Below are 25135 nucleotides of genomic sequence, written 5' to 3'. Positions count from 1 at the left end.
TTTCATTCCATTCCTTTGGCCAATTTTTTCTGTTTTTAGTACCATTCCATAAAGTTTTGTGGGTTTTTTTTTTTTTTAAGATTTTTTATTTATTTGACAGAGAGAGACACAGTGAGAGAGGGAACACAAGCAGGGGGAGTGGGAGAGGGAGAAGCAGCCTCCCGCGGAGCAGGGAGCCCGATGCGGGGCTCGATCCCAGGACCCTGAGATCATGACCCGGGCCGAAGGCAGACGCTTAACGACTGAGCCACCCAGCCCCTGTCTTTTCTTCTTTCTAATGACAGTGGTTAGCCTCTGTTGTGTTTAGAAGGCTCCATGTTTACGTGGATTTATCTAAAGCTCTGGAACTTCGCGGTTCCATCCCTCCCTTCATAGATACACAGTCCGTGCACAGCTGATCTTTTGCCTTTCTTCCTTCCTTCCTTCCCCGTACTTTCCAGCCACCGTTCTTCTTGACCATTCTGCATTGTTAGACGGCATCTCTCTTAGGTACGTGCACCAGGGTGTCATTTCACTGTGTTCTTGGTGAGGCAGTGATCAATGCCTCTGGGTTTTCTCATTAAGAAGAATGTTTATTCTTGGGGCGCCTGGGTGGCTCAGTCGGTTGAACATCTGCCTTCGGCTCAGGACATGATCTTGGGGTCGTGAGATTGAGTTCCCTGCTCAGCGGGGAACCTGCTTCTCCCTCTCCCTCTGCCCATCCCCCCTGCTCGTGTTCGCGCTCTCACGCTCTCTGTCTCTCTCTCTCAAATAAATAAATACAGTCTTTAAAAAAAAATAAAGAAGAATGTTTATTCTCAACTGCCTCAGAAATTCTTCAAATGTAGTAAGAAAGAAGATTGCAAATCTTACCTTTTTGGGAGTTTTACTGGGAAAGGAAGTTGGCATCGGTGGTGAGGATTATTCTGTTTTCATCCAAATGAATTAGCTGCCAAAAGTCTGCTGGATTCCAGGGATCTACTCGGATGCCACAAGTCACTGGAAGGCGAATGTCCGAGTTGGAGGAGAAATAGGGGCTCCCTCTGGGCCACGTGTGGCAGGAGGTGACACCAGACAGGGTTGGGCTGTGCACTGTCCAGGGACTAAAGGAGATGTGGTTGGGGAAGAATAAGATCTGTGTGTGAGGACAAGAGGACTCTTCTAGGTTGAATGCCTCCAGTGTCTCTCGAGAGGAGGGTAAGGGCTGGCGCCTTCCCTACAGCATTCCTCTTGGGATTTGGAATATTGAGGAGAGTGCCCTGTGTCCTCTCTTTAGGAACCTACTCTATGGAAACAACCTGCAAATCCAGCTCAGAGCACAGGACTTGGCTCAGGTACTCATGAGACCATCTCTGCGGACACCCTAGAACATCTATGATGAACCAGGAGGCCAAGTAGGTGACCTCTACCCTTTACCTCCTCTCTTTCCCTCCCATCCACTCCCTCACTCCCCTCCTACTCCCTACCAAGACTGTTCCCTATCCAGATTTACCTCATTGGGCTGCCCCTCATACAACAAACCTCCCCTTAGCCACCATTCAGCTTGAGAGTGAAGGTCATCAGACACAGAAAATCAGGGAGAGCCTTGAGACAGAATCCAGTCTACCCATTTTATAGATGGTGTGACTGAAGCCTAGCTAGAGAATAGACTTGCTCAAGGCCAGACTATAAGTGTATCAGCTAGGATAGGCTAGTTTATGGTTTCATAACAACCACCAATGTCCTGGTAGCTTAGGACAACAAAAGCTTATTTCTGTTCCTACTTCTTGTCTCTTGTCAGTCAACTAGGACCTCTAGTCCACATTATCCTCTTGCTGGCCCCAGGCTAAAGGAGCAGCCAAGATCTGTAATAGTGCTGGTCCCTGTGGTAGAGGAAAAGAAAGAACACTGTGAATTGCACATTGGCTTTTAAAACTTCTGCACAGATGTGTCACAAGTCATTCTTTAGCATATTTCATTGACCAAAGCAAGTTTTGTGGCCATGCCTGACTACAAGGGGGCAGGAGAGTGCCATCTGACCACGGGTCCAGAAAGAGGAGAAAGAGAATATCTGTGAACAGCCCTAATGCCTACCACAGAGAATTAGGTACAAAGCTGGGTCAGGAGTGCTAGTCTCCTAACTCTGGGGCTGAGGATCTTTCTTCCTTTTTTTTTTTTTTTTAAAGATTTTATTTATTTATTTGACAGAGAGAGACACAGCGAGAGAGGGAACAAAAGCAGGGGGAGTGGGAGAGGGAGAAGCAGGCTCCCCGCTGAGCAGGGAGCCCCATGTGGGGCTCGATCCCAGGACCCTGGGATCATGACCTGAGCCGAAGGCAGACGCTTAACCGACTGAGCCACCCAGGCGCCCCGCTGAGGATCTTTCTACTATTATCCTCTGTCTCCAAGGCTCTTTTCCGTAGAAGCCTCAATGACCAATAATAATGTAATGTGCTTTTTCTCCCACGGATGGTTATCCTTAAAGAGCGTAATGCCTTACCCCAAGGGGACCGAGCATCAATGGCAGAAACAAAGGCATTGTGTCACACTGACAGGGTGGACACATTTGAGGGCGAAGGACTTCCCCAGAATTATACCACCTAGACAGTCCTCACTTCCACCTAACACCTTGCTGTCCTGGCTGATTTCTTTATGGGCATCATGGACTTTGAACACCACAGCCCAGAAAAGAAGCTGTGCCCTAGGCCATAACCACACTCTCTGACCAAGATAACACCAAGTCCAGGGACTTAGTCCTTGTCTGGTGCCATCTAGGGCTCCAGGGCCTCAGAAATTTACTGACCTGACAGGCAAGGAATCTCAGTTCTGAGCCTGGCTCTGCCATGGACTTGCAGTATGACCTTGGGTACAGCCTCGGCCTTAGTCTTCGTATCTGTTCAGTGGGGATGGTGATCCCTGCCTACCCCATGGATGTGAGCATGTTTCATGAATTCTAAAGCTCTGTGGCTGAGCGAGGAGCTATTGCTTTGAGTACAGTTGCCAAGGTGTGGCCAGAGGGGACTGGGGACACATGCCTTTGTTGGGAGTCAAGGGAAGCAGCTGCAGTCTGAACCTCAGGACATACAGTCCTGCACCCCAGCCTCTGAGAGTTGGTAAGACTGCTCCTCCTGGGTGAGCCTCCCACTCTTTTCAGAGTTGGAAGTGGGGTCTCTGCAGTCATGAGGATTATATGAGACACATAAAGCACTTAGAACAGTGCCTCGCCCATAGTCTGTGCTTTCTAAGTGTTTGCTACTATTCTTAAGGAAATAATACCAGAAAGTAGATTTGGAGTAACTAACCAGTTAGTTAACAAATCCCCAATTTTTAGACATTTAGGTTGCTTCCAGTTTTTATCTATTATACATAAACTTGCAGTGAAACAGCTTTGTAATTAAAATTTTTATGTACACCCATAATTATTTCCTAAGGCTAGAGTGCTAGAAAAATAATTGCCGAATCAATTTTTTCAAAATTTTTTTAAGCTTTGGGGCGCCTGGGTGGCTCAGTCGTTAAGCGTCTGCCTTCAGCTCAGGTCGTGATCCCAGGGTCCTGGGATCGAGACCCGCGTCGGGCTCCCTGCTCGGCAGGAGGCCTGCTTCTCCCTCTCCCACTCCCCCTGCTTGTGTTCGGGCTCTCGCTGTCTCTCTCTCTGTCAAATAAATAAATAAAATCTTTAAAAAAAAAAAATTTAAGCTTCGCTATGTAAGTACCCCTTGCCTTATATTGGTATTCCTACCGGCAGGTGGTTTAAGAGTGCCAGTTTAGAAGGGGAAAATTTGCTGAGAGAGATAGTTTGTATTAGCTAGCGTTTAATTTCACTGTAAGTAGCAGAAAGCCCTAAGCAATAGTGCTTTGAATAGAAACGTATTTCCTTGTCATGTCCAAGAAGTTCAGGACAAGTGGAACGCCTTCCCCATTGCCTTCTTCCGCACTGGCTTCCACCTCATGATCCAGCATGGCTGCCCAAGGTGCAACCATTCACTTTGACATCCCAACCAACAGGAGGAAGCAAAGAAGGATATACAACACTTCTACCTTTATCCCATTGGCCAAAACTTAGTAAGATGGCCTATTCTAACTGCAAGGGAGGCTGGGAAATAGAGCTTATTCCAGATGACCAGGAAATATTCAGGAATTCCAATACTAAGGAAGAAGTGGAGAACAGATTAGGGCTGTGGGGACAACTAGTTGTCTCTGCTATGAGATTAGCTCAGATAGAGAGCAGCACAAATAGGTCCATGGAAATGAGAAAAAATAAAGCATTCTCAGGGGACCATCCACAGGGGATGAACTGGACCCTTCCAGAGCCAGGACACAGGCACAAATAAGCAGGGAGTTAAGGAGTACAAAAGAAGCGGACTATTCTCTGGGACTGATCCCTGGGCACAGGCAGGGAGACTAGACAAAGAAACCACTTGTCTGCCTATCTACTGCCCCCCAGATGCGGGAGGTAGTTCTTGACTACCCCTTTGCCTTCCTACCAGCTGACTTGTCCCCCTGCTCACCTACCCCGCAGCTCACCTGTCCTCCAACTCACCTGCCTCCTGGCTCACCTGTCGCCCAACTTCTCTGCTCCCCAGCTCACCTGCCCACCCTGTCCCTGCAGGGCCAGCTCCTCATGGACCTCGTTAGCCTCCAGCTGGGCACTGAGCACCTGTGGAGCTGGCTCGTGAGGCTGCTCAGCAAAGACCCAGAATGGCTGAATGCCAAGATGAAGTTCTTCCTCACCGAGATGGAGCTGAGCTCCGGGGACAAGGCCCAGGATGCCACACAGGGGGTCATCCTACAACTCAGAAGACTGCACGCTCATGGCCAGGCCACTTGGCAGGCTTTCATCCATTGCGTGTGCATGGAGCTGGACGTACCACTGGACCTGGAGGTGCCGCTGCTGAGCACCTGGGGCCATGGAGACGGTAAGGGCAGGCGGGAGAGGCACAGAGCAGCCGGCTGGCCCCCCTGTCACGGGGAGCCAGGGAGGCCCAGGGAAGGCTGGGACCCACCTGAGTCACACAAAGATGACATGGTCAAGCCAGGAACCAAATTCTGTGTTTCGGAGTACTTCCCAGAGTAAATTCCTGAGTTTCTCCAAATCGGCTAGGGACCTGGAAGACCCCTTCTTTCCACCTGGCCTCACCCTAGTTGCCCAGGAAGGCTGGATACAAGGAGAGAAAGGACCAGTGACTCCTTCCAGCCAAGAAATTGCAAATGACCCCATCATACTTAGAGGTTTCTTTCTGCAGCATGGTCAGGAGAGCCACGGGCAGAGCCCCCCGACCCCTGCTGATGGGCAGGTGTGTTGAACTCTGTTCAGTTCCGTGCATGTTTCCTGGCACCTTCTACTTACGCAGCGTCATGGGGAAACAGAACGCTGAGGGGTAACAGTGTTCTTGGAGAGGAAGTGAGACCCCACTCAAGAGCTCTAGCACAGGGCAGAGTGTAGGGAATGCATGGGGTTCACAGTGCACATGTGTGTGTGTAATCACACCCGCATGTGCACAAATACATGTACACACACGCCTAAACACACGTGCACATGCAGACGTGCACACACAGACCTGTCCATGTACAGACGTGCATATATGCACACATTTGTGCTCACAGCTGCTTTCCCCAGTTGGGACCTCCACAGATGGCTGAGTGTCGACCTTATTTTCTCTCCTGATGGGGACCCGCCCTGACGGATGAGCCCTGAGCCAGACATGGGGCCAGAGTTGGGCCCAGAGCCTCCCACCACATCCCCATAGCCTCTTACATTCCCCCGTCTCTTTCAGGGTTCCCCAGCCAGCTGGAGGCTGGTGAAGAAAGCCAGCCTACCTCTCAGCTCCACCATGGTGAGGCCTGGGGGTGTGGAGTAGGAGGGGGGTGGTGAGCATGCTAAGTCTCTACCTCGAGCCCAGAGGAGGCTGATGGTAGCTGGGCATGGACATTTCCCTTAAACCAGCCTCCTTATCCTCCAACACATCTGTACATATCCCCTGCCCCCCTGCATGGCTCCTAGCCCCACCTCCTCCCCTTCTGTGCCCCTGAAGGCTTTGGTCTGTCCTGATACCTGTTCCCAGAGATCTAAGCTGGAGCTTTCTGCGTGAGTGGAAAGTTGGCAGCCCTTGGGCAGTGCCTCAATCCCGTCTACTTTAGCGTGTTCTCACCCTGTCCCCAACCCTCAGGCCTCGTCCTCCAGACCCACAGACTCAGGCCCCTCATCATTCAGATGCCCTGGGGCCTGATACTGACCCATGGACTGCTGTCCACACCCTGGCAACCTCTGACTGATTTTCGGATAGAACACAGAGAGGTCAGCCATCAAGTGGTGACCACCTCATGATTCATGGGCCACGCTCTAGTCTCTGAACCTTTATTCCTTTTTCTTTTTTTTTTTTAATTGTGGCAAAAATACACATAACCATTTTTTTAAAGATGTTACTTATTTATTTGAAAGAGAGAGTGAACCCCAAGCGGTGGAGAGGGGGAGAGGGAGAAGCAAACTCCCCACTGAGCAGGGAGCCTGATGTGGGACTTGATCCCAGGACCCTGAGATCATGACCTGAGCCAAAGGCAGATGCCCAACCGACTGAGCCCCCCAGGCGCCCCTATCTTAACTATTTTTTTTTAAAGATTTTTATTTATTTATTGAGAGAGATAGTGATAGAGAGAGAGCATGAGAGGGGGAGAGTCAGAGGGAGAAGCAGACTCCCCGCCGAGCAGGGAGCCCGATGCGGGACTCGATCCCGGGACTCCAGGATCATGACCTGAGCCGAAGGCAGTCGCTTAACGAACTGAGCCACCCAGGCGCCCCCATCTTAACCATTTTAAGTGCACAGTTCAGTGGTATTAAATTCACTCTTGTTGTGCGACCATCACCACCATCCATCTCCAGAACCCTTTTCATCTTGGAAAACTGAAACTCTGTCCCCATTGAACAATAGCTCCCCAGTCTCCTCTCCCCTAGCCCCTGGGAACCACCATTTTACTTTCTGTCTTTATGATTTGACTACTCTCAGTAGCTTTTATAAGTGGAATCATTTTGTGACGGGCTCATTTCACTCGGCATCATGTCCCTAAGGTATCTCCATGTTGTAGCAGGTGTCAGGATTTCCTTCCTTTGTGAGGCTGACGAAAGTTCCATTGTCTGTGTACACCACCCTTGGCTTGTCCATCCATCCATTGATAAACTCTTGGATTGCTGCCATAATTTAGCTATTGTGAATAATGCTGCTGTGAACATGGGTGAACAAATATTTCTTTAAAATCCTGCTTTCAGTTCTTTTTGAGTATATCTTTAGAATCCTAGGTCATATGGTAATTCTTTTTTAATTTTTTGAGGCGCTTCATACTGTTTTCACATACGCAGCGCCCTTTTGCATTCCCACCAACAGTGCACAAGGGTTGTGATTTCTCCATATCCTCACCAACACTTGTTGTTTCCTGTTTGTTTGTTTTTTAATAGTAGCTCTTGTGATGGGTGTGAGATGGTATTGATCTCATTGTAGTTTTGATTTGCATTTCCCTAATGATTGGTGGTGCTGAGCACCTTTCATGTGCTTATTGCCCATTCTTATGCCTTCTTTGGAGATACGTCTCTTCAAGTTTTTTGTCCATTTTTTTTAACCACCTTCTTTGTTTTGCTGTTGTTGAGTTTAGGGGTTCTCTATATATTCTGGATATTAATCCCTTTTCAGATCTATGTTTTGCAGATGACCCTCATTCTGTAGGTTCTCTTTTTACTCCGTGGATAGTGTCTTTTGATGCACAAAATGTTTTTCACTTTCATGAAGCCGTTTTGTCTATTTTTTCTTGTGTTCTCTGTGCCTCGGCGCCATATCCAAGAAATCATTACCAAATCCAGTGTCATGAAGTTTTTGCCCTATGTTTTCTTCTAAGAGTTTTATTGTTAGAGGTCTTATATCTAGGTCCTTGATCCATTTTGAGTTAATTTTTGTATGTGATGTTAGATAAGGGTCCTTCTTCATTCTTTTGTGTGTGGGCATCCAGTTTTCCCAGCACCATTTTTTTAAAAGATTGTCCATTCTCCATTAAATGGACTTAGCACTCTCATTAAAAATTATTTGACTGTATATGTGAAGTTTTCTTTCTGGGCTCTCTATTCTATTCCATCAGTCTGTATATATCTGTCTTTATGCCAGTGCTACACTGTTTTGATTACTGTAGCTTTGTAGTAAGCTTTGAAATCAGGAAGTGCGAGTCCTCCAACTTTGTTCTTTTTTCAAGAGTTTTTTTAGAATTTTGTCAGCCTCACAAATTTTGGGATCGGTTTTCCTATATCTGCAGAAAAGATCATTGGGATTTGATGGGAATTGTGTTGAATCTGTAGATTGTTTGGGCTAAGATTGCCATCTTAGCAATCTGAAGTCTTCCAGGCCATGTGCCTGGGATGCATTTGCATTTATTTACACCTTCTTTAATTTCTTTCAACAATGTTTTGTAGTTTTCATTTCAAGAAGCTGTTTTCCACCTTCTTGGTTAATGTTTAAGCATTTTATTCTTTCAGTGCTTTCGTAAATGGAATGGGTTTCGTAATTTCCCTTTTAGGTTGTTCATTGTGTGTAGAAACGCAACTCATTTGTGTATGTCGACTTTGTATCCTGCTACTTTGCTGAATTCATTTATCGGTTCCAAAGAACCTTTTCATGGAGTTTTTAAGGTTTTCTACATATAAGACCCTGTCTTCTGCAAACAGGTTTTACTTCTTCCTTTCCAATTTAGATGCCTTTTATTTCTTTTTCTTGCCCAATTGCTCTGGCTAGGACTTTCTACTACTATGTTGCATAGAGGTGGTGGAAGCAGTCATCGTTGCCTTGTTTCTGATCTTTTTTTTTTTTTTTTTAAAGATTTTATTTATTTATTTGGCAGAGAGAGAGCAGGAGACCACAAGCAGTGGAAGCGGCAGAGGGAGAGGGAGAAGCAGGCCCCCTGTCAGCAAGGAGCCCGATGCAGGCTCAATCCCAGGACCCTGGGATCATGACCTGATCCGAAGGCAGTCGCTTAACCAACTGAGCCACCCAGGCGCCCCAGCCTTGTTTCTGATCTTAAAGGGAAAGCTTTCTGTCTTTCACCATTGTGTCTGACGATGGCTGTGCACTCAGAACCTTTATTTCTATAGAAGTATGGGCTTTTTACTTATAGCTGTGCATGGCAGTAACATCCAACAGGCTTTAACAGAAAACATCCACCCCATAATCCCAGCAGATCAAAACCGTTCAGTCCTGTCCCTTCTGGCCCGTGTCATTGAGGTGGCATAATTATCACATGGCTGTGACCAGACCTGAATGATATTTAGCCAGTGGGCCCCTTATTGATAGAGGACTTGACAGAACATTAAAATACCCTCAAACTGGTTCTAGTCCCTCTCTGGGATCCCTCAGTCTCCCTGCAGTCCAGCACCGAGAAACCTCACACCTGGCAGGGCGAGGGGCCTGCTCAGGGGCTGCTCTGACCCATCATCGATGCCTGGCTGTGGGAGTATCCCGCTTTACTTCGTCACGTTCTTCCCTCAGTCCTCTTGCCTTTCCTCCTCCCCTCCCTTCTCTCTCCCGTTCCTTCTTTTTTTCCTTCTTCCTGTCTTCCTTTTCCAACCTCTTCAGAAAGGCATTAAAGTGACTCTTGACAATCCACAACCAGACAAGAATTCGAGAAACCAGTAAGGGAAGTGAGGAAGTGTGGGAGATGTGACATAAGGGTGATAAAACACACTGACCCCAGAGGGAGGCCACAGGCCCAGCCAAGCACATTGGAAAGTCCACTTTTCTAACCAGCAGTAGCCTCGACAGACCTGGGTCTATCCCAGGCCATTCAGTGCTCTGGGCTGAGTGTTTCTGAGGCTGCTGGCTGTGGGCCCAGCTCCCCGCATCCTGGACTGGGAGATCCCCCAGCCCAGAGCCTCTGGGCCTCTCACCCAGGCCTGGGACCCACTTCTGCAAACAGAGCTGGTATTGATGCAGCCTCTGCCCGCTGCCTGCCTTCACTCAGTCCCTGGGTGCAGCGACATTTGTCTGCCTACTGCCTGTTTGTGGCCTGGAGCTCCCCAAAGGTGCTCGGTGCCCCCTCAGCCCAGGCCCCCAAACTTCACTCTTTACTCTTCTCTCATTCTTTCCAGGCCTCAAGCGGCCTTATCAGAGCTGTGGGTCCTCACCCCGCCCGAAGCAGTGCAAGAAGCAGCAGCTAGGTGGGTATCAAGGCTGGGAAGGACCCAGACATAAGGACCTGCCTTGGGGCCAGGACACAGATCCTGGACTCTGTGCCCTGCTGATAAGCCTCCAGGAGCCCAGCAACTCTTGTCTTCCTTCCAACAGAGATGGATTGGAGGTCCTGGGTGGGCAGAGCAGAGGTGACCAGTATGACCTCAGACCTGGGCCCTCACTGGCCAGTTTACAGATGGGCAGAATACCAGGGAGACCCCTCACCGCCACCACAAGGCATGGGGGCTGCTGAGGACCGGCCAGGCAGGAGGGAGTAGAGAAGACAGAATTTTTCTCATTCTCCACCAGTTGTCCAGAAGAATCCTGTTCTCAACCACCTGTCCCCAGCATCCCCTGACAGCGGCCTCGGTTCTTCCCCTGGGCCACCCAAGCTCTCCCAGGGATCCAGCAATTAGAAAGTCAATGCCTGACATAGTAAGGGCCCAGCTCCAGTTCTGACTGGCCGATGCCTAGGCCTACAGGTTGTTAGTACTCACCCCTGGGCGTCACAGAACTGAAATATTGGGAGGAGAACAGGGTACTCAGATACACAGTTAAGAAGTTGTTCTAAGAAGATGTTGCAAAGGAACCTCCCCGCCCCCCCCCACCGCCGTCTCACTGACAACTTTACAGCATTTATATTGTTGCAAAACAAACAGAGCCATGATCTACGCTCCCCCAGCCAGACTTCCCCATTTAAATGGCCCCCAGAACCAGTGCTTCTGTGGAACGAGTTCCTTCTAGGAATTGTGTGTTCTTGCCAGTCCCCACCCCCTTGCACACACAGCTGAGGCTGCAGGCTCCCAACGGCCAGTACTGGGGTGAGGGAATCTAGGGGTGGGAGGTCCCCCGCCCTCATGCCTCTCCCTGTGCCCTGCAGAGCTGGCCAGGAGGTACCTGCAGCTGCTGAAGACCTCCGCCCAGCGGCGCTATGGCAGCCGGATCCCGGGGCCAGGGCAACCCCTTGCCTTCCACCAGGCCTACATCCCCCCGATCCTGCAGTGGAGCCGGACCACGACACCCTTCAACACCCAGGAGGGGGCCACCCTGGGGGACCCCAAGGCAGAAGACGGCACTGATGTGAGCATCCGGGACCTCTTCAACACCAGGGCCGACAAGGGCCCGAGGGTGACGGTGCTCCTGGGCAAGGCGGGCATGGGCAAGACCACCCTGGCCCACCGGCTCTGCCAGAGGTGGGCCGACGGCCAGCTGGACCGCTTCCAGGCCCTGTTCCTTTTCGAGTTCCGCCAGCTCAACCTGATCACACATCTCCTGACACTGCCCCAGCTCCTTTTTGACCTGTACCTGAGCCCCGAGGCGGGCCCTGACTCGGTCTTCCAGTACCTGGAGGAGAACGCTAACGGAGTCCTGCTGATCTTTGATGGGCTGGACCAGGCCCTCCACCCCCATTCCAGCAGGGAGAGGGAAGGTCCTGAGGAGCCAAGTCCGGCCCTTGCCCTCTTCTCTGGCCTCTGCCGGGGGACCCTGCTGCCTGGCTGCTGGGTACTGACCACCTCCCGTCCAGGGAAGCTGCCCGACTGCCTGCCCACAGAGGCAGCCACGGTCCACATGTGGGGCTTTGACAGGCCGCGGGTGGAGGAGTACATGGTCCGCTTCTTCACGGACCAGCTGTGTCAGGAGGCGGCCCTGGCAGAGCTGCGGAAAAGCAGACACCTCCAGAGCATGTGCGCAGTGCCCGCGCTCTGCCAGGTCACCTGCATGTGCCTCCACCGTCTGCTCCCACGCAGCTGTCCAGGCCAGTCTGCGGCCCTCCTGCCCACCGTGACTCAGAACTACGTGCAGATGGTGTCCACCCTCGGCCCCCGAGGCTACCCGCCTCCCGAGTCCCTGCTGGACCTCAGTGAGGTGGCCCTGAGGGGCCTGGAGACCGGCAAGGTTATCTTTTCCGTAGGAGACATCCGTCCGTCCACGATGGCCTTCGGGGCTGCCCTCAGCCTGTTGACCTCCTTCTGCGTCTGCACGGGCCCTGGGCACCAGGCTACAGGCTATGCCTTCGCCCACCTCAGCCTACAGGAGTTTTTTGCTGCCTTGTACCTGATGGTCAACCCCAAGGTGGACAAAAATGCGCTTGCCGGCCACGTCACCCTCAATTCTCGCTGGGTGCTGCGGACCAAAGCTAAGCCGGGCCTCTTGGACCACCTCCCCTCCTTCCTGGCAGGGCTGGCGTCCCACGCCTGCCGACCCTTCCTCAGCCACGTGGCCCGGAGGGATGAGACGTGGGTGAGTGCCAGGCAGGCTGTGGTGATGCAGGCCCTGAGGAAGTTGGCCCCCCGCAGGCTCACGGGGCCGAAGGTGGTAGCATTCTGTCACTGCGTGGGAGAGACCCAGGAGCCTGAGCTGGCCAGCCTCGTGGCCCAAAGTCTCCCCTGCCACCTGTCTTTCCACAATTTCCCACTGACCTTTGCTGACCTGGCTGCCCTGACCAACATCTTGGGGCACAGGAATGCCCCTATCCACCTGGATTTTGAGGGCTGCCCCCTGGAGCCCCACTGCCCTGAGGCCCTGGCAGGCTGTAAGCAGGTAGAGAATCTCAGGTGAGAGTAGGGTCAGGGGAGGACTGGGGAGGACCTGGGAGGGAACTGGGCTTCGGGAGGGTGGAGTCGGTCAGACCCTTCCTGCAGGAGCCTGGGTGCAAATCTCGAACATCAGAACAGATAGTCCGAACTGTCTGTCCCTCAGCCTGAGAGCTGGTGCCGAAGCTCCCTTCCTCCCAAGACCTTAGGGTCCAGTTGGCTCTCAACTGGACATTGCTCTTGTGGTTGCTGGGCTTTCAGTCTCTCTCCCTCTCAGCCGTGGGCTGGAGCCTCTGACTCCAGACGTGGTTTAACTTTGGGCAGGTTATTTAACCTCTCAGCCTGAGTTTCTTCTTCCCTAAAACGAGTCAGTAATAATCCTCACTACATGAGGTTGTTGTGAGAGCCAGATAAGAGAATGCCAGGAAAACCCTCCTTGGGGAGTGCCTGGCGCACAGTGAAGGCTTAGTATGTGCAATAGTAGCGAGAGAAAAGGTGAGGCTGAGAGAACCCACCCCCCCACCCCCAAATACAGTGGCTTAAATAATGTTGAATATTGTTTCACTGTCATGGAGCACTCAGAAGTAAGTGGTCCGGGTCTCTGAGATGGCTAGCTCCGTGTGGTCATGCAGGGACCCAGGTCCCTTCCACTGATGTTCCATCATCTCCTTAGGCACCTGGATCTGCATGGTCAAAGCTGGGTCATGGGCATATCGTGCTCTGGCTTAGGGGAAGGGAAGGGGAGCACGCCTTAGATGTACCCCGTGTGTTAAAGCCCACACACACCGAGATGGGGCACATCCCTTCTGCTCACATTCCAGTGAACATAGCTGCGTAGCTGCTCTGAGCTGCACGGGAGGCTGGAAATGCCGCCTGTAACTGGGAAACCGTGTTCCCGGTTAGAGTTCTATCCACGGAGAATGGGTTTCAGTGGGCAGTTAGCAGTCTCTGCCATAATCCGTGTTTGTTATTACTACAGACAAGAGCTACTACTACTACTATAACTATTAACATAACTACTCAGTTCCATCTGTCAGAGGAAGGGATGGGTGATGGCTTCTAAGCCCTGCTCAGCATTGAGCCTCTGCTACCTTGCCTCTTCCTGTGGCAGCTTTAAGAGCAGGAAGTGTGGGGACGCCTTTGCAGAAGCCCTCTCCAGGAGCCTGCCGACAATGGGGAGCCTGAAGAAGCTGGGGTGAGCCAGGGCTTGGGTCCAAGAGGGATCCTCAGCTGGATATGCCTGGAACTCTCCCCTCTCCTTTTGACCCTGCACAGGGCAGATTCCTGGCCTGCCCCCTTTCCCACCCCCATTCCTTCCCACCACCTTTGCTTGCCCTGTAGGTTAGCAGGAAGTAAGATCACTGCCCGAGGCATCAGCCACCTGGTGCAGGCTTTGCGCCTCTGTCCACAGCTGGAAGAGGTCAGGTGAGTGATCTCCAAGATGACCTGCTGGCTAAGGGGGACAAGTCACTTCCTAGGTCCCTGGGCTCCCCACCCCCACCCCAGAGCCTGTAATGAGTCCTGCATTTCCCATCAGGATCTGGCCAGTTTTTCAGTGAGACCCAGAGAGGGGAGGCATTGGTCCAAGAACTGGATGGGTCTGAATCCAAACACAAAGCTCCCAGAGACCCTCGAGCACCGCTTCCTTCATCTAATATTTTGGGCTGTCTTGAAGGACCTTGAACTTTGAGGCCCCTTCCCCATCTTTCTGTGACCTTGAGAGAAGGGATGGCAACGTGTAGGCAGGTGTCAGGCACAGTGGGTACACATAAATGCATGAAACATATACCTTCACACTCGTGCACATGTGTGCACAGTTGCACTCGCCTGCTCACTTAAATATGTTCCCCTCACTGGCACATTCATAGGTGTGTGCACACCTGTGCACACTTAGATCCACATACACATTTAGATGCAAGTACATGCTAACTGAGCACATGTCCGCAAATATATTCCTGCCCTGTGTTTGTGATGAGTAGCCTAAGAGGGGTGGGGCCGGGGAGCCTTCTCGGCAGCTCATTGGCAGAACCACCACTAGTTTATATGGCACCTTTATGAGATTTAGAAAGACACCCTTTTGTCCAGAGACATGCAGCTTGGCACTAGGTCATCCTGCTTGTTGAGTGGAGTGTTAGCTGGACCACAGCTCCTATCCCCTCAGCTGGGTGCCTTTCTGTGGGATCACTGGCTGATAGGAGAAAAGACTAACGTCACTCTCTATGATCAGGGGGAAATAAGTGTCAACAAGTTCACATTTCCAAACCTCTGCACTAACCAGAGCAATCTTGCACAAAGGTACCCTCGTACTTCTGTCCCTCCGGCTAGGAACTCAGGCAAGGCTGGGTTGTGGACCCCATTTGACAGATGAAGAATGTGAGGTCAGAAGAAATGTGCTTGGCCTAAGGTTCTGGGTGAGTCAAGGCCAGAGCTGGGGCTGGAAGCAGGATCTCTTGTATCCCAGTCTAGACTCTGCTCATCACCCAAGAGCCAAGAGGCCATAATAAACTAGATGGCCTCAGGCACATCCCAGACGTAGCCCTGAGAGCAGTGTGCTGGGTGTTCTCATTCCACCTCATGAGGCCTTCACAGCCCATCATCTTGGGCCACTAGGCAGGAACTCCCCCACTGGGGCTGAATAGGGACAGAAGTGAGGCCAGCAGAGGTACTCTCCTCCTAGCTGGGCCTACTGGATACTGTGGAGCAGGTTACCAACCCATTGTGGGCCTATGACTTGTGTCTCCTCCATGAGGGCAGCCATGTCACCTGCCAACTGGGGCTCCCAAGGCCCCCAACTCCATGGCTGAGGGACTGGACCTTGGTCTCTTGCAGCTTTCAGGACAACCAGCTCAAGGACTGGGCTGTGCTGAACATCGTGGAGGTACTTCCTTGTTTGCCACGGCTCCAGAAGCTTGAGTAAGCCGTCTTTCCACACACCCCCACCCCTGCCTGAGCTACCCACCTCCCCTGGAGAGCAAAAAAGTCTGGGGCCCATGGGATACAGGATTCACTCCTGATACCCTTGCCACAATCTTGCAGCCTGAGCCGCAACAATGTCTCCGTGTCAACCTTACTCTGCTTGACAAAGGTGGCAGTCGCATGCCCTACTGTCAGGACCCTGCAGGTCAGGTGAGCCAAAGGAGTGGAATCTGGGCCTTCAGAGGCTTGAGAAAAGGGGAGGGGAAGGTAGGGAGTGGGAAATGGAGCACTGCGTCTGCAATAGCTACGCTTGTGTGCCTGAATCTGTTTTATTCACGTGGGTATCTCCAGAGCCTAGCTCAGGCCTGGCACCTGGCACTCAGTAGATAGTGCTGAGTAGAATGATGGATGGGTAGATGGGCGGAGGGTTGAAGGAATGAGTCAACGCATCTAGGAAGCATAGCGAAAGAATCATTAGCCGCAAGTTGCTCTCCGTGGTGCTGAACTGGGGTTACCTGTTTGGATTACGGAGTGGGTCAAGTGCCGTGCCTCTTAACCCTAAAATACTGTAACTCCCACAAAAACTCTTTGCATTCCTAACTTTTTAAAGTCTTCTCTGTAAATACTGTTTTCCTGACTTTTAAAGAATACTCTCTGGGGATTCATCGAGCAACGACATAGTCACAGATTTTACTTGTCTGATTTGGGGCATTTCTGCCAGTTGTTTCTTTGTCGGTTATAATAAAATCAGCTTTCTCTGGATGTTTGGGGCTGCAGGGGGTGTGCAGGCAGCGGGTGATGTGCTGGTTTCCAGACCACTGGTCTCACGGCTCAGTGTCTGACTTTTGCAGGGAGGCGGAGCTCATCTTCCTTCTTTCCCCGCCCGCAGAGACTGCTGCAGAGCTGCAAGGGTAAGAACCTAGGGAGGGGATGGGTCTGGGCTCATTCTGAGGAGCAGTCTGGGCTCAAGCAGTAGCAGAGTAAGGTAGCCAAGAGAGCCTATGAAGAGCTGGAATGTGGGGATTCTTCTTGCTATGGCTGCCTGAGAAATGGCTTTCTTTTCAGAGTTGGCAAGGACTTTACCTTCTTCTAGCATATCTGGACCACGTCTGGTTCCTGTGGTGGGGGAGCATCCCCAGAAATCTCAGAGCAAGTCAGACCCTTAGGGAAGGCATGAATATACTGTTAGATTGGTGTTAATATGTGGGGAAAGCTCCAGAAGACTCTTCCATCTAAAAAAAAAGCGGGAGGGAGGCAATGATGATACCCACATCTCAGAGTTACTCTGAGGATTAAATGAATTAATACACTGCAGGTGCTTAAAACACTGCTGACATCCAGGTGGCACTCAGATGCTGGCTAATCCAGCTGTGCATGGATTCCAGCTTGGCTTGTCCTGCATGGGCAAAGAAAGGGAAGCAGCCTTTCCATGAGAGAACATTCCAGCTGGACTTATTCACACTCCTTCCTGGCTGAGACTCACAGACAGATGATGTTATATGTCCTTGGGCAAGTTCTTTCCCTGCTCTGAACTTCAGTTTCCTCCCCCATACAACGATCTAGTAGGACCAAAGTCTTCTTCCCCTCCAGCTGTACAGAGCTATGATGCCCAGTATGGTAGCCACTAGCCACATGTGGCTATTTAAAGGCATATTAGTTAGAATTAAGTAAAATGAACATTTAAGTTTACCAGCCACCTTAGCTGTATTTTAGGTACTCAGTGGCCATGGGAGACTAGTGTCTCCCACAGTGGATGGCACAGATACAAAACATTCTCATCATCGCGGAAAGTTCCGTGGGACAACGCCAGTCTAGAGGTCTGTGAAAACCCGGGTAATGACGTTCCAGCTTCTCTGCAGCCCCAACCCCTTCCCTGGCCCAGCGGGAGAGAGCCTGGAGGTGCCGTGGCTCCCACAGCCTGGACCCACACACAGCCCATGCTCCCAGGCTTTTGAACCACAGGTGGCACGTATACAAATGGAGAGCTTCACAACATAGAAATAGCAGCTTCTTTTTACTAAGCTTCAATTTTGTGCCCGTGCTGGGCGCTTGACCGTACATCGTTTCATTTTAATCCTTCAGTCACTGTGTTAGATATTGTCATCCCATCTTGGAAAAGAGACCATGGAGGGCGCCTGGGTGGCTCAGTTGGTTAAGCGACTGCCTTCGGCTCAGGTCATGATCCTGGAGTCCCTGGATCGAGTCCCGCATGGGGCTCCCTGCTCGGCAGGGAGTCTGCCTCTCCCTCTGACCCTCCCCCCTCTCATGTGCTCTCTCTCATTCTCTCTCTCTCAAATAAATAAATAAAATCTTTAAAAAAAAAAGAAAAGAGACCATGGAAGCTCAGATATGTGAAGTGACTTGCCCAAGGCCAGAATTTGGAATAAAGCCTATTTGCCCTCAAACCTTTTGCTCTTGCTGCTTTTCTGAAATGCACCTTTAGCACCTCCAAACATTCAGGCCCTGGAATCTAAGACAAGGCCAATGTTGGATTTGTTCTTGCCAGAGCGCCAGACCTACAGGGAAATGCTGGCCAGAGGAAAGAGGCTGAGAGCAGAAGCCTGACACTCAGGTACCTCAGTGGGCTCAATTGCCTTAAGGGGAGGGATGTGATATGGGGGGAGGGCACCTTCCGAGGAGAGGTAGAGCAGGGGTAAGGAGGATAAAAGGAAAAACAGGCATGGAGCAGAGAAAGGACTTTAACCCATCCTGGCCTGAATAAGGAGCATCGGCCATAACAACAGTAATTACAACTAATTTAATGGGCCCTTGCTACATACTGGGCACAGTAGTATTTTATATCCATTTTATATCCATTACCTCACTGTAATTCTTTCGAAAACCCTGCCAAGTACACTTTATTACTCCTATTTGATAGAGGAGGACACTGAGGCCAAGGGCCTTGTCCAAGATTGTCCAGTTACTAAGAAGCAGGGCTAGGATGAGACCCCAGGTTTGTCTGCTTCCTGACTCCCCCGGCTCCCACACCTGGCGGTGGCCCTTCGGGCTGGAGGAGGTCTGGTCTAGCTTCTTGCCCTGAGCCCCTCTGCCTCACTCCAGGCTCCAGCAGTGTCAGCTCAGGGTCCATGACGTGCAGGAACTCATAGCCCAGCTCCAGGAAGGCCCCTGCCTGGACGAAGTAGAGTGAGTATCACGGGAAGTGCTGGGATGGGAGATGGGTGGGGGGCAGGGCAGTGTCTGAAGGGCCTCCACTTTGGGTGCATGGTGTAAGGAAGGGCATGCTGCCTCATTAAGAATTTGGGGAGCTCAGACCATCATGACAGCTACCACTGTTTAGCACTTGCCCTGGACCAGGCTTTTTTGCATACATCCTCTCATTTAATCTTCCCATCTCTGTGATATAAGTATTATTACTATGCACACTTCATAGAGGAGGAAATTAAGCAACACAGAGGTTAAGTTTGCTCAAGGTCACACGTCTAGGAAGAGTCCAGGCCAGGGTTCAAGCTCAGACAGTCTGACTCTTACCGGCCTCGTCCTTGTAACCAGTGTTATTGAGAGCTGCAAAGTGGAGACCTCATCACACCTGTCTTCCAAACCACAGCCCTCAGAGTCCCCTCCCCTGTCTTCCTCCCAGAGTAGAGTGAGACTGCCTTCTCTTTTGGGGCTGGAGAAATTCCATTAACGCCAAGCTCCTTTGTGAGTAGGCCTTGGGGATTGGTAGAGGTCCTGTCATGTCCCCAGGAGGGGATCCCTGCTAGGACTTTCCCAGGAAATCAGATGGGTGTGAGGGTGGAGTGATGGAATGCCATAAGGTGTTGTGAGGTGAGTGGCCTCACCCTAGGGAAAGATGAATGGGTGAGGGCCTTGGTGACCAAAGCTTGAGCCTTGACATTGTCCCATGGGGAGAACCAAGACAGGATTAGAAGGTGTTTTTACAAAACACACGCTTCCACCCAGCTGGGTGTCACCAAGCCTGACCACCCTCTACCTGCCCCAGGTGCACTCACCCACAGTATGGCCCCATCACCCATCTGCCTACACAGACCAGACATCTCTCAGCTCCCTTACCCTCCCCCCATAGCCAGCCCATCCCAAGTCCACCTACCACTTACATAGTTCTCAACACCACCCTCTTTTCATCCAGCTCCCCAGTCCAAACCACTCTCACTCCTCACCTGGATGACCCCATCAGCCTCCTCACTGGGTTTCCTGCTTCCACACTGGCCATTTCCACGTGGCAGAGAGTGAACTACATTTCACTGCTGCCTGCCCCCCCCCTTTACTCCTTCCCATTGCTCATAGTGAATCCTGTGTGATCTAAAATGCTGCCTCCAACCCACCAAGGCCCATCTGACCCTGTCCTGCCACTGAAATCTTCGATCCTGACACACTGTCTCCCTTTCAGCTCCGCCAGTGAGCTATGCCCCAGGGCCTTTGAATGAGCCGTTCCCAATACCAGGAACACCCTCCCCCATTTCTCTCCCACCCCTTACCTACTGAGCTCCTAGTTTTTCAAGCAAGTAGTTCAAACATTAGGGAAACCTTCCCTGATCCCCATGGTAGATCTGATGCCCCTATAACCATGGAGTTTATCATAAGAAGCAATTACGCAGGTTGAAGCATAAAAAAGCAGCTGAGGGTGGGGCCTTGAAATCAGGCTGCCTGGGTTCAAATCCCAAGTCTGCCTTTCAGGAGGTGCTTTAACCGCTCTAAACCTTGGTTTGCTCATCAATGAGATGAGGATAATAATAGTGCCTGCTCCACAGGGTCCTTATGAGGATTAAATGCCCAGTAATGGTAGAAGCAGCTGGGACAGTGCAGGCCACGTCATACACAGCCTTGCAGCATCCATCATTATTAGGGCTCATTTACCAGAGTGCTGCTTTAGCTAAAGTCAAGGAGGGACTGTGTGAGTGCAGAGGCTAGGGGGGACCCCACCCTACCAGCACAAGGCATCGGGCCCCTCTGTCTCAGCCTTTCAGGAAACCAGCTGGACGATGAAGGCTGTCGACTGATGGCAGAGGCCGCATCTCAGCTGCACATCACCAGGAGTCTGGAGTGAGTTGCCAGCGTCACTATTGGGTGATGGGGGGGAGCCCTGGAGAGAGCCCCAGCTGGTCCTTGCCACCACCAGGTCCTGCAGTGGCCTAGTGCTTCTCCACTGACCTGCTCTCCCCCAACACCAGCAAAGTTGGAGCAGTCTGCCCATGACTTGCCTTTGCCTCTGTCTCAGTTCCAGTTACTAAAACCCCTTGGGTGTGTAGAGCGTGTTCCTCGTACATCAGTGGCTTGTGTTCCAGCTCATCCTTGCAACAGCCCTGGGGTGTGGTGGGATGTTGCACTGGGTGTTTCGTTAGGGTTTGGGCTGGGTGGGTTTTGTGGTGTTAGAGTGGGAAGAGGCATGTTAGGGTGGGGGCACAGTGCCCCGAGGTAAAGGGGTGGGTTGTTGGGGTGGTGGGATGGAAAGAAAGGGTAGTAGGCTGCTGGACGTGCTATGGTGTTACACGGTATCGGGTGGGGTGGTGTTTGGGTGGGATGTGTTGAGGTCTTAGCATCAAGCGTGGGTCGGGTAGGGGAATGTTGAGGTTGAGTAACAGTGGTTTGGGGCCTTGCCTTGGGAGTTCAGTCCTGACTCTGTCACTTAGTAGCCTTAACGTCATTTAAGGTCTCTGGGCCTCAGTTTCTCCATTTGTAAAATGGGATTAAAATGGTGGTGATTTGACAGACCAGGAAACAGGCTCAGAGAGGTGAAAACGGTGAGTCAGTTCTTCTCACTCAAGCTGTAGAACCTTACTCTCTGAGTGGGGCAGCGAGGTCATGCAGCTCTTGGCTCATCCACGTGGGCCAGAATCCTTCGAGACACCCTGGGTAAGGACCCAGGACATCCACAGAGTGACAGCCAGCAAGCTACTGTGTGCCAGGAGGAGGGGACTGGAGCTGTCTAGGCCTGGGGACTGGAGCTGCCTGACTGCCACCCCCCTCCCCCACAGCCTCAGCGACAACCGGCTCTCTGTGGACGGGGTGCCTTGTGTGCTGAGGGCGGTGAGCACGTGCCAGACCCTGGCCGAGCTGCACATCAGGTAGGACCTCCCAGTGGACCACCGTTACCCCCTCCTGCCTCCAGCCTGGAGTTCCAGGGCTCTCCCACCATTCTCTCTAAGACCTTAGCATTCTTTCTGGGCCAGGCCTTTGGGACCTGAAGATGCTGCTGGAGCCCCGCCCACACCCTCTTTTCCCAGCTGCTCTCAGCTTATACCTTCTCCAGGAAACTACCCTGGGGCCGATAGGAGCCAGTGGCGCCTGGGTGGTTACCCTCCCAATCCCCCCAACCAGGAGTGGCCCATGACCGAGGCAGAGGCATCACTCTCCAGCCCCCTGGCCTCGGGTAGGACAGACTTTTGGTGCCCTTCATGCTCCAGAGCTCTCTGTGGGATCAGGCCGAAGACCTGCTCTGTTCTGCTTCCCTTGGTCCCTTACCAGCTCCTCCCAAGAGCAGGCCCTCAGTACATCCCATACACAAGTGATCAAGTGAAACTTGGCTCTCTGCCCCATTCAGAGGCTCAGGCTCTGCTTCTAGGGAACCTGACCCGAGACAGGGCCCAACCTTATTTCTGTTAAGTCTCAGGATTCAGTCTGGGGAGCTGAGGGCAGATGCTAATTAATGTCAACACAGTCCCCACCCAGAGGGGCTCTTAACCAAGTAGGGCAGTCCCTGCTTTAGACACCCCTCAAAGGAGGAGAGAGACACTGGTTAACCCAAAAGAGAGATTAGGGGACCTTGATTCACTGTATATAATGATCCAATAAAGGATCCTTAGCTCATTCCAAATGGTGCTCCATTCATTTCTAGGGATTTACACTAAAGAAGTCAGCGTGCTGGTGCAAACACATTTAGATACAGGAATGTTCACCTCAGTATTAGTTATAATAGGGAAAAATGAACATACCTTGAGTATATAGCAGTTGAATATTAGGTAAGTAAACTGAGTTACCTTCAGAGAGAAAAACTCAATGAAAAGTGATGATATAGGTACAATTTTAGTCTAGAGCGATGGCTGTAGTATAATTTTAATTCACCATTTTTATAGTAAAGCTTCCCAAACATACTCAAAGGGGAGGGAGAATGGTGAACACCCCAGTTCCCACCAATAATTATCAACATTTTGTCACCCTTGTTTCACCTATCCCTTGAAAAACTAATTTTTAAACCAGAATCTGCCCTTTAATCCCATTTTTTAAGAAGAAGGAAAAAAGAAAGAACATTAGGTTGCATTTTAAAAACAAAAGACCTGAGGGGCGCCTGGGTGGCTCAGTCGGTTAAGTGGCTGACTTCGGCTCAGGTCATGATCCTGGAGTCCCAGGATCGAGTCCCGCATCGGGCTCCCTGCTCGGCAGGGAGTCTGCTTCTCCCTCTCATGCTCTCTGTCTCTCATTCTCTCTGTCTCAAATAAATAAATAAAATCTTTAAAAAAATAAAAATAAAAACAAAAGACCTGAAGAACCCATTCCCAAATGTTATCAGCCGTCATTGACAGATGGAAGAGGTGGTGGGTGATTTTTCTTTATTTTCTTCTTACTTTACTATAATTTCTAAGTTCTCCACATGGAAGAAGTATGAACTCTGCGATGAGAAATGTGTATTAGGGGGCGCCTGGGTGGCTCAGTCTGTTAAGCTGCTGCCTTCGGCTCAGGTCATGATCCCGGGTTCCTGGGATCGAGCTCCGCATCGGGCTCCCTGCTCAGTGGGGAGCCTGTTTCTCCCTCTGTCCCTCCCCCTGCTTGTGCTCTCTCTCTGTCACTCTCTCTCAAATAAATACGTAAAATCTTTAAAAAGGAAGGAAGGAAGAAAGGAAAGAGAGAGAGAGAGGAGAGAGAGAAAGAAAGAAAGGAAAGAGACAGAGAAAGAAGAAAAGAAGGAAGAAAGAGTGTTTAATATTCAGTTTACACCGGCAAGGTTAAGGTTGCTCCTGCTGTAAGTTAAAGCCCCGTGTAGACTGTCGGCACCTGTCCTGGAGCTGGCAGTGACCTCTGGCAGTGACCTTGGCAGTGACCTCCCTGAACTGGGGTGAGCACCCTCAGCTGAGGGTGCTCTGGGCGAGCACACAGCAGAGGCCTCAAGGAGGGTTTCAGCCTGAGAGAGAAAAGGCAGAACTGAAGTTTTCTTTCAAGGGCTTTCCAGGAAATGAGGGTTGATAAGTTTGCAAAATCTCTGTGGTACAAAGATTTCAGGTGCCCAAAAGCTCAGGAAGTCACAGCAGAGTCGGAGGAAGTAGCCACAGCTAGAGGCAGGGGATGGTACTTCTGCGGTCCCTCCAGTCCAAGTTAGAAAATGGCCCCCAGACCCCCGTAAGCGTCTTGTCTCCTTCTTCCTCTCTTCTCTCTCTGCAGCGTGCTGCACAAAACTGTGGTCTTCACGTTTGCCCCAGAGCAGGAGCAGCTGAAGGAGATCCGGAAGAGGTAGGGCCCACCATCATCTGGGCCCTGTGCTGAGCCAGGCCCAGACCCTCCCTGACCTCCACGGCTGGACAGCATCACTCAACTCTCAGGGGACCTAGACAAATTCACAAAGGAGCAGGAAGCCACCAGGCTTGGCAAGGGATGAAGCCCAGAGGGGCAGTGTCACAGGAGAGACTGCCTCCCCATTTCCCTGTGATGCAGAATGGCTGACTGGGGTGGGGGGCGGGGTAGCCGGGAGCCACGCGCCAGACACTGAGGTCCTTCAGCATAAACCCCAAGGATTTGCAGAGCACTTGGCCTGTAGCTCTGATTTTGGTTAGAACCTTCTGGCTCCCTCAGGCACACACCACACTAAAGCAGTTCATATACCTTGTCCCGGTGAGAGGCTCTGTGATTTGTCCCAGGTCACATAGCCAGGAAGCCAAGAAGCCCAGGTGGAACCAGGGTCTGGCCGTCTCCAGGCCTCATGTAGAGACTGAAGGGCGGGAGGTAAGGCTGAGGGTGGACTCGGAGACAGTGGCTGGGGAGTGTGCTCAGCCTGGCCATGGTATGTGTCCCTCCAGGGCTGCGCTTCGGGTCAGCCTGACGTGCCGGATGCCCTCTGAGCTGCCCCTGCGCCCCACGAGAATCAGGTGCAGAGATGTCCTGCCGGCCCTGTGTGGTTCCTACCTCTTCCCTTCCTCTGCTCAAAGCCTCTCCCCAGGCCTCCAGCCCCAGGGGCTCCCTGGAGGACACAACCTGCCATATCCAGGAGTTGTGGCCTGGCTTCCCTGCCTCCCACCTCCCCTGCTCAGCCCACCAGAGACGGGGCTCACGGGGCAGCCCCCTCAGTGACCTTCCCCACCCAGGGGGCCCCCACTCCTGTTAGCTCCCCTGGCCTCCAGCAGCTGATGGGTCGTGGGGACTCTGGATGGAGAGACTGGGGACACGTGGCACCTTCTTCCCTCATCCTGGGGCTGGGTTCAGCCCCTGCAGGGCTCCCGTCGATGTTCTGCTGGCCTTCTCTCTTGTTCTGTGTCCATCTGAATCTCCCTGTCTGTCTGTCTCTGTTGTTCCTTGTTTCTCTCATATTTTCTGTTTCTCTGGCTTTGCTGCCCTTTCTGTCATTGT

At 51.7% G+C, this 25135-nt stretch overlaps 1 protein-coding gene across 9 annotated transcripts in view; it reads left to right on the top strand.

Annotated features, from left to right (window-relative positions):
* Positions 1-25135, top strand: part of NLRC5 (NLR family CARD domain containing 5) — an 85273-nt gene that overhangs the window by 24520 nt on the left and 35618 nt on the right. For 8 of the 9 annotated variants that reach the window (XM_081806560.1, XM_081806558.1, XM_081806559.1 and 5 more), the window contains exons 2-17: positions 1256-1373; positions 4568-4874; positions 5733-5792; positions 10073-10141; positions 11035-12709; positions 13800-13883; positions 14030-14113; positions 15518-15601; positions 15725-15814; positions 16456-16515; positions 18111-18176; positions 18665-18748; positions 20543-20626; positions 21559-21648; positions 23957-24025; positions 24589-24657. In XM_081806560.1, the coding sequence (XP_081662686.1) occupies positions 4580-4874; positions 5733-5792; positions 10073-10141; positions 11035-12709; positions 13800-13883; positions 14030-14113; positions 15518-15601; positions 15725-15814; positions 16456-16515; positions 18111-18176; positions 18665-18748; positions 20543-20626; positions 21559-21648; positions 23957-24025; positions 24589-24657 (2963 nt within the window). In that variant the 5' untranslated portion in view covers positions 1256-1373; positions 4568-4579. Of the gene's footprint in view, positions 1-1255; positions 1374-4541; positions 4875-5732; positions 5793-10072; positions 10142-11034; positions 12710-13799; positions 13884-14029; positions 14114-15517; positions 15602-15724; positions 15815-16455; positions 16516-18110; positions 18177-18664; positions 18749-20542; positions 20627-21558; positions 21649-23956; positions 24026-24588; positions 24658-25135 lie in introns of all 9 variants that reach the window. The other variant, XM_081806556.1, reaches the window with a different exon arrangement.

This window comes from Leptonychotes weddellii, chromosome 16 (assembly GCF_054177405.1).
Source record: "Leptonychotes weddellii isolate Sample4059 chromosome 16, ASM5417740v2, whole genome shotgun sequence".
NCBI lineage: Eukaryota > Metazoa > Chordata > Mammalia > Carnivora > Phocidae > Leptonychotes > Leptonychotes weddellii.
This window is presented reverse-complemented; position numbering and strand designations above follow the sequence as displayed.